Source organism: Salvia hispanica, chromosome 2 (genome assembly GCF_029641045.1).
Source record: "Salvia hispanica isolate PSC_SH4W2 chromosome 2, Shi_PSC_v1, whole genome shotgun sequence".
Lineage (NCBI taxonomy): Eukaryota > Viridiplantae > Streptophyta > Magnoliopsida > Lamiales > Lamiaceae > Salvia > Salvia hispanica.
This window is the reverse complement of record NC_142693.1, coordinates 14289310-14302049: the sequence shown is the minus strand read 5'-3', so window position 1 is coordinate 14302049 and position 12740 is coordinate 14289310. Positions and strand designations below refer to the sequence as shown.

The window sequence follows — 12740 nt, the reverse complement described above, 5'->3', positions numbered from 1 at the left end:
TCCATCTAGTTAAGTTAACTCCAGTTGTCTTAGAACTTTAAAACATTTCGTTTCTCAAAGTCATGCATGTTCCATACGTTCTCATTTCTTAGACCTAGTAGGTAGAGTAAAGTAGTTTAAGTCTCTCAGACCCAGTAGTTTTAGTACTCGACCCACAAATTGCGTGGCAGCAGCCAACCCCCTTCCCCCAAAACATCCTCAAATGCAGTTTCGTAACACATTCGTCCTCGTGGGATCGATCCTTTACTTCCCTATGCTAGTCGTAGTATAGTGGGTTGAGGTTTTGAAGAAATAGAGTGCATCCAACGACCCATGTCTGATAGTTTCATGATCTTCTAGCCTTTGTGAACTAGTTGAATCCTCTGGACCTGTTAGATAGAGAGATAACACTTTGCACTGCACGTACACTTTATAGCTCTTCAGTAACTGATGAAGAGAAAAAATATTTAAAAGGGTTCTTATTATTGCTTAAATTCAATTAAGATAATACGTTCCCTATTTATATTTACTAAGGACCCTAGGGTTGATTCGACTCTCTTTTGCATATCGGGAAAGAACCAACGAAGAATACCCGACATGGAGCTTATAACACGCTCGACTCTTCCTATTACATTAGATAAAGCAACTGAACGAAATACAACACACATAACTAATAACTAACATAGTCTTGGAGATGTGAAGATCGACGTCTTGTGCGACGAGTACTCGAGTCGCGCTTGCTTGTCTGTGCCTGACCATCTCTGTTTTCCTCTGATGGCTGCTCATACTCAGCTGTGGATGATGAAGGTTGACTCGTATCATGGTGTCAATAATATTATGCCATTGCTTCATTCTCGTCCCTAATAGCATATCGCACAATAGACATGATAATACTCCCTCCGTTCACGATTAATTGAACATTCCTCTTATGACTAAGAGGTCATCCTCCAAAAAGACCACGATCAAAATAGCTAAACTAAATTTCATTTTTTAACACTGCAAAATTAGGGAACAAATCCCCTCCTCTCGTAAAGAAATTTCTGAAAAAGAGTCTCAATTCGGAACCTTTCAAAATTTGAAATTAAATTTGCTTATCTATTGGAATATGGGGTCGTGGCATGCGAATTTTTCGGAATAAGTGATTTTTTATTTTTTTTTATCTATTTTCTCTTCTTTTTTATTATAATTCTCAAAATATTTATTATTGACCAAATTACCCCAAATATTTTTAAGAAATTATGATATTTTTACCGCTAATATTTTCACCCAATTCTGAAATCACCGCCACCTCCGCCCTCCTCCTGCTACCCTCTGACAAATTTCAGATTGCTTATGTGACCCCTATTAAGGTAGACAGTTTAAATTATGTACAGATATATTGGCTTTTAATGCAATAAAGATGTTTAATTTACTCTATGAGACAAGCTTAACAGAAACTAGATCCTGATTCCTGAATTCCAAAAAAATTTCTCTATGCGTCATAAGCTATAGAATCATGAACTTATAAATTTCTTAATGTTTCCATAAAGAATAAATAAATCAATCCTACAGAGATTAAGTCATTCAAAACTGGAAACAACCATCAAATGGATACATTATCCCATTCTCCCCCTTCGAAAAAAAAAAGGTAAGGGGGAAGGGGAGGAGGAGGGGTGGAGTGGGTGAAAATAGAAGGGATAATTTGGTCAATAATAAATAGGGATAGTCTCCCTAAAATCATAAATTTTGGCTAAAATTTGGTATTTCCTATGAACTTTAAAATAGGCGTAGAATATCACAAACTTTGCACTTTGTTTGGTATTTTCTACGTCATGTCTATCACCATATTTGACAAACTTACGAGACATTTTTATCATACTTGACACAATTAAATCAACATGTTTTTTTACGTGACTTTTTATCATACTTGTTATTAAATTAAAAAGTGATTTAAAATATCATAAAACGTATCATGGTTGCCCACGTAAAATAAGATTTTGATAAAAATATCTTATTTGGGTCAGTTTGGGAAATATCAAACAAAGTTCAAAGTTTGTGATATTCTATGTCAATTTTAAAGTTCTTGGAAAATACCAAATTTTGGCTAAAGTTAATGGTTTTAGGGACCAATATACCTAATAAATATTGTGAGAATTATAATACTTCCTTCATTTTTTTAAAATAGCAACTATTTCCATTTTAGGTCGTTCCTTAAAAATAGAAACTTTAGAATCTTTCTATTTTAGGACATAGACCTCACAATCCACTAACTCTACTTTCACTACTTTTTCTCTTCATCTCTCTTATTTTACTCATTTTTCTTTTCTCCTCTCTTACTTTACTAGTTCTTCTCACTTACTTTACCAATTGTGTATTAAAATCTGTGTCGTTTCAAATGTTTCTATTTTTTTAATACGGGGAGAGTAAGAAAAAAGAAGAGAAAATAGATTAAAAAAATTGAAAATCTCTTATTTCGAAAAATTCGCATGCTACGATCCCATGTTCCGAAAAATAAGCGAATTTAATCCAAATTTCGAAAGACTTGCGATTGAGACCTTTTTTTCAAAATCTCTTAAGAACTCTATAAACAACTCCAACTTGAATAACATTGTACAAAATAAATATTAGACTCTAAACCAAATCAAACTCTAAGATATAAGTTTATCCCTAGCAAACTAATACTAGCAACAAAATAAATTAATCATAATAAAGACTAACGAGTACTCCCTCCGTCCCTCTGTAGCTGTGCCGTATCCCTTTTTCGGTTGTCCCAAAAGAAACGCATCTACTACATAGGGATGAGCACTGAGCAAAGTACCTGAAAACAGACTATTTGATCCGAACCAAATTAAAATTTGAAATTTGGTTTGCTTTTTTCTTCGAATTTCAGTTCGGTTCGATTTAAATTCTTGGCAAATTTCGATTTTTGGGTTCATAGGAAGTGTTTTAGGGATATAGAAATTTACCTGCGAATTTAGATTTGTGCCGCCATAGCATCTAGATTGTTTACTAGAAGACAAGTGCATTAGCTGTTACCAAAGATGATCATTTTGTCTATATATTTATACAAGAAATGTTGATAGTAATTACCGAAGTAGATTAAGACTTGAATAATCTTGCATGGTAACCCAATGCTTCTCTTTCTTGATGAAAATAAGTAAAATGGCCACTTTTGCAGCCTTGTTTCTCTTCCTTTCTGCTCCCATTTCAGCAGAACCCACTTTTCCAGTAATCACATCAATCAGCCTATTATCTTCCTTAACACCCACAGACAACACTTCATGGTTCTCGGCTTCGAACACCTTCGCCTTCGGGTTCCACGACACGGAGGATGGCTATTCCGTCTGCATCTTTTTCGGCAGCATCAAGGAGAGGACAGTGGTGTGGACAGCTAACACAGAGAAGAATCCGGTCGTTCCTGATGACGTTGTTCTGGTGCTAACGGGAGATGGACTGGTCTTGCATAAGAACGATACAAACGATATATTATCTCGGGTTGATAACTCTTCCCAACCTATAGCATGGGCAGAAATGCTTGACAATGGCAACTTTGTTCTCTACAATGCTAATTCCAGTGTCGTTTGGCAGACCTTTGATTACCCGACTGACACCCTTCTGCCCGGACAGCGCCTTCCACGGGGCGGGATGCTTTTGACTAGAGCTGCGAAGACGGATTTCAGGATGGGGATTTTCAGGCTGTGGATGCAATATGATGCGAACCTTGTTCTGTACTATGTGTACGGACAAGACACACCGATAGATGCCTACTTCTCGTTCGACACATGGGGGATGGGCAACGATGTATCGTTGAATCTTGAATATGATGGCTGTCTTTCTTTGTACAACGGCAGTGTCAGGAAGAAGAGTTTAACCTCGGGAGGGAACCCAACAGTAGGGGCCATCAGTCTCGTGAGGCTCGATTTGGATGGAATTCTTCGTCTGTACAATCGATCACTGGAGAGAGAAGACAATTGGAAGTCAATATGGTCAGCCACGGAGGACAAATGTTTACCGGAGGACTTGTGTGGCGTTAATAGCTACTGCACTAACACGGATGGAGGTGCGGAGTGCAGATGCCTCCCCGGATTTGATATCGCTCGTGAAGGAGAATGGAGCGCCGGCTGCACCTCCGATTTAAAGGTAGACTGCAGAGACACGAAACAAAGTAGAAGCTATGAGATGAGGAGTGTTGCCAATGTAACATGGGAAGACAATTACTACAGTGCTTTGAGAGGAACGACTGAAGAAAGTTGCAAAGACGGCTGTCTACAAGATTGCAACTGTACTGTAGCCTTGTTTAGAGATGGAGAATGTCGGAAGCAAAAGCTTCCGCTAAGCCGTGGCAGATTTTCTCCAAAAGACACTGACATGGCTTTTGTGAGAGTGAACAGCCTCACCCATATTTATCCAGGCAAGACAATTATGAACTATCACACTGTTCACAATTTCTTTTCCATATGTATGCACTTCTGAGGCTTAACCATTGCTAGATTTCTATTCGGATTGACAGGACATCGAAAGAGGCTTACCGGTGTGCAGAAGCGTGCATTACTAGGTAAGTACCGAATAAATAATCGTGTACAAAAATCTCACTAGAACTGCATGTCAAGCAAATAGTGTTTCAGTAGCTAAAACTGCAGTCTACCTAATTGTTTGTTTTTTCCAGTATCTATTTGGTTAAAATTCTGCAACCTATATTATTTGTACAACTCGGCAGGAGTATCGCTTGGTATACTTGGTCTGCTTATATCCGTCATTTTCTACTACGTTAGAAGACAGCGTGGATGGTGCAATCAGGGAAAGGAAAACAAACAGCGTATCGACAAATTTGTACTCAACCATGGATATCTGGCTCCGAAAAGATACAGCTACAATGAAATCAAAAAAATAACAAAATCCTTCACTGAGAAACTAGGCCAAGGAGGCTATGGTGTTGTGTACAAAGGAAAGCTACCTGAAGGTCAGCTAGTGGCAGTGAAGGTCTTAAAGAAAACTCATGATAATGCGGAAGAATTTGTTAACGAGGTCGCCAGCATCAGTAGAACCTCCCATGTCAACATTGTCAATCTCTTGGGATTTTGCTATGAGAGAAACAACAAGGCTCTAGTCTATGAATTTATGCCCAACAAATCATTAGACAAGTTCATCCACAAGAGCCGATCTGTGGATCCAAATTGCTCGCTAGGGTGGAGGAAAATGTACGAGATTGCAGTTGGGGTTGCCCAAGGTCTTGAGTACCTGCATAGAGGCTGCAACACGAGGATCGTGCATTTTGATATCAAGCCTCAGAATATTCTTTTGGATGAAGACTTTTGCCCAAAGATATCGGATTTTGGGCTTGCTAAATTGTGTGTGAAGAAGCAGAGCATAATATCTATGCTTGGAACAAGAGGAACTATAGGGTACATTGCTCCTGAAGTGTTCTCAAGAAATTTCGGTGTAGTTTCTCACAAATCTGATGTGTACAGCTATGGTATTACGCTTCTTCGAATGGCAGAAACAGGGACTAATGTTGAGAATAAGTCATCTCAATCAAGTGAACATTATTTCCTTGAAGAAATTTATGAGCATGTGGTAATGCAAAATGAAAAGATTCATGCCCTCATGACAGAAGAGGAAGAAGAAGTTGTGAGGAAAATGTTAATGGTAGGTTTTTGGTGCACTCAGACAGCTCCATTAGATAGGCCTTCGATGAATAAAGTGGTGGATATGTTGCAAGGGAATCTGCAGTCTATACAGATTCCCCCAATGCCATTTTTGCTCTCTTCTCCTAAGCCACAGCTCTCATGTTCACTTCCTGTAATTGTGGAAACATATGAAACTCCATATGGTTTAATAAACCATTACCAACCTAGGGGCACACTCCCGTGAGCGCGCGCAAATTTGAGTGGCGGCGGCTGAGTGGAAGAGGGAGAGGCGATGGCCGTGCAGGAGGGAAGGAGACAGCGGAAGAGGTGAAGAGGGGGAGGATTAACCTATTGTATACAAGTTTTTTGGTGAAACAAAAGGTTGAATATCGAGTTCCATCAGTTTTCTTGCTAAATCGATCATGTTTCGACATTACTCCCATTACTAGGAATTTGCAATGTAAAGTCATAAACAAACTTCAACATTTATGCAAATAAGAAAACTGCTTTAACACTATCAATCTATCATAAAATCACCACCCCAGTAAGTTATATATTATGAACTGGAAGGAATACTTACTAAACAGCTTATCTGATCTGATGCAACCGTCTCTTTATCCCTGTCCAGCAAAAGCGCTGAGGTTGTCAGCCAATGCTGCTAACAGCCACCAGTTGGGCCTCTTCCGCTGCTGCAATTTTCTCCACTGCTCTCCTTACCACATCCCACGGCCTCACCACCATGTAGCCTGACCGACTTTTCATTCCTTGCTTTTTTGGATTTTCCTCGTTTATACACTAATGCTCATGTCCTCAAGCACGAGTATGAGTCCCCCTTAATTGATTTCAACCCCAAACTCAAACCTAGTATAATATAGATTGGAGTTCAGAACAATATTCTAAAACAAGACAGAAAGTAGCATCCTAGAAAGAGTTGGTACAACATTTGTATTGCAAATCAGATCTCCAACCATATACCACAGCCTGGATCCAAATATTTTACTGCTTATTACAACTATCACCTTAGCCATGTTCCATTGTTTTGAGAGAGAAAAAATGCGAATAAAAGGTGTCTGGAATATAGAAACAAAACAAATACGAATAAAAGGTCTCATAAATTTCACATTTTTTCCCTACTCTAGAACGAATTCTAGAAAAGAAAAACCAATCAGTAATTGACAAAATGTACATCTGAAGCATGCAAGCAAAAGATAGTTTTTCTTTCCTGATGAATCATCAAAAGGAAAGAAGAACTAATACTAGGACCCTAAAAACAGCAACGGGCATTATATCTTCTTGGCGTCATCTTCCAGTGGATCACGTAGGGTTCCGAACATCCAGTCCATCCATATTGTGTAGTGGCCATAGTTATGGCGATAAGTGGTGTGGTGAATCGTGTGGTAGCCAGCACCCATTACCGGCCATATTTGCCCGTGTATGCAGTCGTGAATATTGGCAGTCCACAGAGCCTCTATGAACAGAAGGGCTATGTGCGACGTGAAATGCATTGGCACCAGGAAGAGAGCTACCACATGGGGCACTGCCTGCAGTATACCATCAAGTGGGTGGAAGGCCAGACCTAATTTAAAAAGAACCATCTCAATAGTTAGCAGTCATAATTTTCAATGCAATGCATTATAATCTACCCACACTAGAAACAAAACAAGATCATAATATAAATGTGATGCACAGGCACGGCACAGCCATAATTTTCAAGGTAATGCGTTATAATCTATCCACACAAGAAGCAAGATCACATTATAAATGTGATGCACAAATTTTTAGCAAAGAATGTAGTACTAGTTTACAGTGACTTGCATCTATTAGATTATATGAATAACACATTGAAATTAAATGGAACACGTAAACTAAAAGATTCATGACATGAGGAGTACAAAGAAAATAAATTTTAAACACATAAAAAGTTAAAGTTTCAACACATTTATTTATTCATCACTGTATTGCTACAAACGCTGATTTTTCTTTTCATTTATGGAGAGACTAAAAGCCAGATCTTATAGATCAAAAGGTGTTGGATTTAGCACGTATGGGCATATTAACAGGCGATAGAATGTTATGCTAGATGTAGAATGGAAAGTAGAATAACACTAGTTGCAAAAGGATGTCGAGATAAAATAAGACTAGTTACTTTCACAAAATGGATAATTACCAAGGAGCCCAGGTTTCTCAAGATCTCGACTAGTTCAAAGTACATTGTATTACATAACCAGAAGAAATCCAATTCCTGTACGAGGTAACTGTTTCAAAGCATGTATCGATGTAACCATTGACAGGGGGGTATTAAGTCATCTTCTTAGCAGCTGAGGGAGGTCACATACCTCACTAAATATACAGTTTCAAGTCAGTCAATTACAATATTGTTGTAACAGAAAGTTCACACACAATCCTAAGGTGACAATGAAAGAAATAATTAGGAAATACTTTAAGGTTACTTTTCCTCTCTCATAAGCATCATTCTAGTGCTGATTTTTGCCAATTGCATGGTTTACTCTTTACACAAAAGCAAAAGCAAAAGTGAAACAAACTACAGAATTCCATAAATAATTCTTCTTCAAGGCCACAAAATTCATAGGTTACCATTCATGTTCGAAGTATCCTACCTTGCTGCAACTTGGCTACTTTCAAAACTAAGTGTCTACTGGTTGCAGTGAACACTCCTTAAAATTGTCTAAGCAATGGAACGTAGTAAATTATCATGTGTAGATATGAGATAGAACAAGAAATTACCAGCAAATGGGGAGAGCGTATTTTGCTTGTTATATATGTGATGCGTGGCGTGGAGATACTTATAGAGAGGCTTTATGTCATGCAGCTCTCTATGCATCCAGTATATTCCAAATTCCACAATTATAAGATAGACACAAATATAGCAGAGGTATTCAGCAAACCCAACATCGCTTATTCTTGGAAAGCATTTAGTCCATCCACGTTCAATCATGTATTCAGAGATTGTTGGTAGAGCACAGTACCATGGCATAGCTTTCATTGCAACCTTTATCTGCAAAAGCATGGCTTTTCTAGTAGGAATGGCATCTGAAATCAAACAGATCATCAATGTAACATATCCTGCCAAACTAGACTGATATTCATATGCTTCATTCAGCTAAAACCGCTCAAGGAGAACAACAAACACAGATTTAGGCCTTATAAATCTAGTTTCCACCTGCTCAATTGCATAAACAAAATAGTAAAGATGAACAAAACATAGCCTAAAAATAAAGTACTATCAGCTAATAATGATTTTGACCAAATAATTTAAAAAGAATTATCTAAAATACTAGCCACTAGCAGATGAGAGCTTAAAACAGTAAATACACCGAACAAAATTAGGTTTTGCTCCCATATTTGCAACAGTCAAATCTCTTTAAAAGGCTTCCAAGGAGACAAACAAACAAACCCAGTCACAAACTACATCACCATAACAGATTCCGAATCGATCCAAATTTGGCAAATGTGAAAATACTACGTCAGACATCAATACTTCATTTCCCCAAAATCACAGAATCCACAATTTTTCTAACTAATCCGCGCTCATCACACATTGGGAAAATGCTCAAATCAAAATTGAGAGCAAACCAAAATTGACATCAGATTAAAAAGCGGATACACGATCAGATCGCGAGAATGCGGCTAATCCTCATTCATCGAACAGCAGAAAAAGAGAGAGACGGTGACCTTTAGGAAGATAGACATTGCGCTTTAAGTAGTAGATGTAGAAACACCATAAGATCCCGGAGACCATGTAGAGCAAGGTGCCGCCAATGTAGTTCCGTAGCCAGCCTCTGTAGAAGTGGGGGAGTGGGGCCCACCACTTCTCCGGCAGCACCGCTCCGAGAACGAGGTCGTTGTACCACGAAGTTTCTTCCACGAACTGGCGCAGCTGATCCTCCATCGCCCCGGCGGAGAAGCAGAGGATTCAGAGAGAGAGAGTTCCAATTGGGAGTAGTTTAATGGGGAGAGAAGGAGAAATAGAGTGAAGTGTGGAGGAGATTTGTTTATATTGAAGATTTTTTAAGTTCTCTACCTCTTTTTGTTCTGTAAATGCTTCGTCTGGCTTCATAATATATCTGATATTAATATTTACCCAAAAAAAAATGGTGTGGATCGTATTAATTATTACTTTCTCTTTTATATTTCATTGCAATTTTTCCCTTTTCATTTATCTCATAAATATGCATTTTTAACTTTGAAATTTTTTCTTCATTATTAATATTTTAATTATTTTTCTTTATATTTTTCTCTTACTTTACTATTTGTGTATTAAAATCACTAATCGTAAGTAGGTCTCGTATTTCACTAACTTACTTCACTCGCAATCTATTATAAAACCAATATAAAAAAAATAGACATCGTATTCCACTAACATTTTCATTCTACTATTATTCACATTTCTTAAAACTCGTGACCCTACCAAATACTCCCTCCATCTCAATTTTATAGTCACATTTTACCATAAAAGTTTGTCCTACATTTATAGTCACATTTAAAATTTTTCATATTTGGACATAAAATTTTACCCCATTATTCACTAAAATTACACCAAAATGTCATTATTAACACAAAAATAAACCAAAACAAAAATAAAAAACCAAAAAGTCAAAAAGGGACCACCTTTAACCAACTCCCTTCATTTATTACACACTTCATTATCTTACTTCATTTATTACACACTCCACCATCTCACTCTTCCATCTCACTTCATTTATTACACACTCCACTATCTCACTTCATTAATTACACACTCCACCAATTCCTTAAAACTCATGCTATAACTAAATGTGACTATAAATTTGGGACGGAGGGAGTATGATTTTTATTGTGAACGGAGGAGTAACAGTTTAAGTAATTTTATAAACTAATAGATTTTGAATATAATATTGTTAAGAGTAAGAAAAAATGATATAGCAAAATGAAAATAGGTAAAATTTACATCAAAACAAATTATAGTTAAATGATACTTTAACATTTTAACAAAAAGAAAAAACAAAAATTAAAAATACCAAAAAATGAAAAGAAACCAAATAAAATGAAAAATGGTAATGTTTGGACTGGGGTGCAAAACCCATCAACACTCATTCGCGTAGAAGTAATCCTAACTTGGTGACGTGGTGTCTCATAACAGTTTCTTTAATGAGGTAAATTTAATATTTTAATTTTTACTAATAATATTTCAACAATTTGTTCGCTTTTATATCTGTTTACATATTCGTATTTTAATTTTTGGTTAGTTTTGAATTATTTTTCCCCAATCAATACTCCCTTCATTCTATAGTAATAGAGTCATTTTGACATTTTGGTACATTCCATATTAATAAAGTCATTTTCCTTTTTAGTAAAAGTCTAACACATTTTTTCACTAATATTTTTTTCTCTTACTTTTTTATCTCTCCGTCTCTTTACTCTTTTTATTTTTTACTTTATTCTCCATTTACTTAACTCACCTAGCATGATTTTTTTTAATTTTCGTGCTAAAAAGAAATATTTCTATTACTATGAAATAGAGGAAGTATTAGGTTTATTAATTTTTTTTGGAAGAAAATATTACTAGGTTTATTTGTTACTCCTAATAAAATCTTAGATTGTGCTTGAGTTGGAACATGAATGGGATACAGACATGCATTAACTTATATTATTGACACTGACGTGACATGACATCAACAATTCTATGTGCACTTGCATTACTATGTACTGTACTCCACTTACCGATATTTCTTATACTCCCGCCGACCGCCACATTACTATGTACTCCACTTACCGATTTTTTTTACCGACCGTTATTAGAATCTCATTTTTTTGCGATACACTTTGAAGAAATGTTAAAAAAATGGGTAAAAAAATTAACAAAGTGGAATAAATTAGTGGAATGTGGGACTCTATTACTATTTATAGTAAAAGTGAATTGGGACTTCTATTTGCGGACAGACTAAAGTGGAAAAAAACGGGACTCCTTCACCTTTTCTTTTTAATTTATCACACTCAAAATGTCCGCTTTCTACGTTTGAAAATAAACCCTCTCTCATTTCCTGTCATTAAACTATTCAAACTACATTTTTCTTTCTAGTTACTCCATTTAATTACTCCTTTCCTTTCAAAATTCTGTATCACTAAAAAAATGTGAATATTTTAAGTGAGACGAAGAGCGTAGAATATAAGTTCTTATTTCAATTTAGACAAAGGGCGTACTACTATTTAGACGAATTTTAAACATCCGTGCCTCAATCACTGACGCATCACTTCATTCGCATTAACAATGACATTCATATTATATTGTTCATTTTGTTACCGTTTTATTATTATAGTTTGTATAATAATTAACTACACCTAATGATTTCATTAAAGAAGTTGAAAAAAAAATATTAAAATAAAAAATCATCAAAATTTAAAAATATAGTACATTTAACTAAAAAAAATTCCATAACCGTAACTTAAATAATTATGCAAGTGAGAATATGTTAATACTTCATCAAGGTTCGAGGAGATCAAAGTGCACTATGATTTCTTCAATTAAATCATTTCGGAGTTGGGCGTTGACGTTTTAATCACTTATGGATGAATGTTGCAACTGGTAAATCTCAGAATGTCATGGATGCACCTCGAGATGGATTTCACTGGCGAGTCAAGGAGCTCGAGGCATTGCCCGTTTGGAGGTGTATGTTCCTTCGCCCTCAATTATCACGTTGAAGAAAAATTGTGGTTGTGTTGGGACGAAATGAAGGGTATTCTAGTGATGGCAGGAGAGTTAAACACTCATACCACGGGGCACTCGAGCCAGGCAACAGTTGGTTAGTTCACTTCTCGAACCCATTTCATATCATTTCGTCAAAGATGACAAAGACGGCCTAATTTCAGAACTGTATTCCATTGATGCAGCTTCACTCCAGTTCCGACAATAGGCAAGCAATAGGTCTCAAAGGTGTTGGTCATACAGAAGAAATTTACCGGAAAGTCAATTGCTTTTTCCTCCACATAACACCAAGTTTTCAAAAAATGGACATTGTTTCTCTATTTAGTACTACTACCTAAATGAAATATTCTCGAACATACAACATCAAGTTATTAATTTTCATCTGGCAAGATATAACATGAATACAACGACATACTGAAACTTGATTAAATCAGATCATAGGACAAGGTAAC

General features: G+C 36.4%; 2 protein-coding genes across 2 annotated transcripts; one reads left to right on the top strand and one right to left on the bottom strand.

Annotated features, from left to right (window-relative positions):
* Positions 1 to 3120: 3120 nt before the first annotated feature.
* Positions 3121 to 5829, top strand: LOC125187293 (G-type lectin S-receptor-like serine/threonine-protein kinase LECRK2). Its single transcript, XM_089064846.1, has 2 exons — positions 3121 to 4409; positions 4674 to 5829. The coding sequence occupies exons 1-2, from the start codon at positions 3121 to 3123 to the stop codon at positions 5827 to 5829; spliced, it is 2445 nt and encodes an 814-aa protein (XP_088920972.1).
* An 810-nt stretch (positions 5830 to 6639) lies between these two features.
* LOC125201494 (delta(7)-sterol-C5(6)-desaturase) lies at positions 6640 to 9635 on the bottom strand. The gene is made up of 3 exons (XM_048099637.2): positions 9279 to 9635; positions 8331 to 8636; positions 6640 to 7161 (listed from the first exon to the last, which is right to left on the bottom strand). The coding sequence occupies exons 1-3, from the start codon at positions 9493 to 9495 to the stop codon at positions 6869 to 6871; spliced, it is 816 nt and encodes a 271-aa protein (XP_047955594.1). The 5' UTR covers positions 9496 to 9635; the 3' UTR covers positions 6640 to 6868.
* Between the last annotated feature and the right edge of the window lie 3105 nt (positions 9636 to 12740).

Excerpts from the sequence above, each read along its gene's own strand:
- LOC125187293 (XM_089064846.1), top strand. The coding sequence starts at position 3,121 with ATGGCCACTTTTGCAGCCTTGTTTCTCTTCCTTTCTGCTCCCATTTCA. Across the intron at positions 4,410-4,673 it reads CACACTGTTCACAATTTCTT|AGGAGTATCGCTTGGTATAC; the intron begins TTCCATATGTAT and ends GTACAACTCGGC.
- LOC125201494 (XM_048099637.2), bottom strand. The coding sequence starts at position 9,495 with ATGGAGGATCAGCTGCGCCAGTTCGTGGAAGAAACTTCGTGGTACAAC. Across the intron at positions 8,637-9,278 it reads CAATGTCTATCTTCCTAAAG|ATGCCATTCCTACTAGAAAA; the intron begins GTCACCGTCTCT and ends GTTTGATTTCAG. Across the intron at positions 7,162-8,330 it reads TACGCTCTCCCCATTTGCTG|GTCTGGCCTTCCACCCACTT; the intron begins GTAATTTCTTGT and ends TTTTTAAATTAG.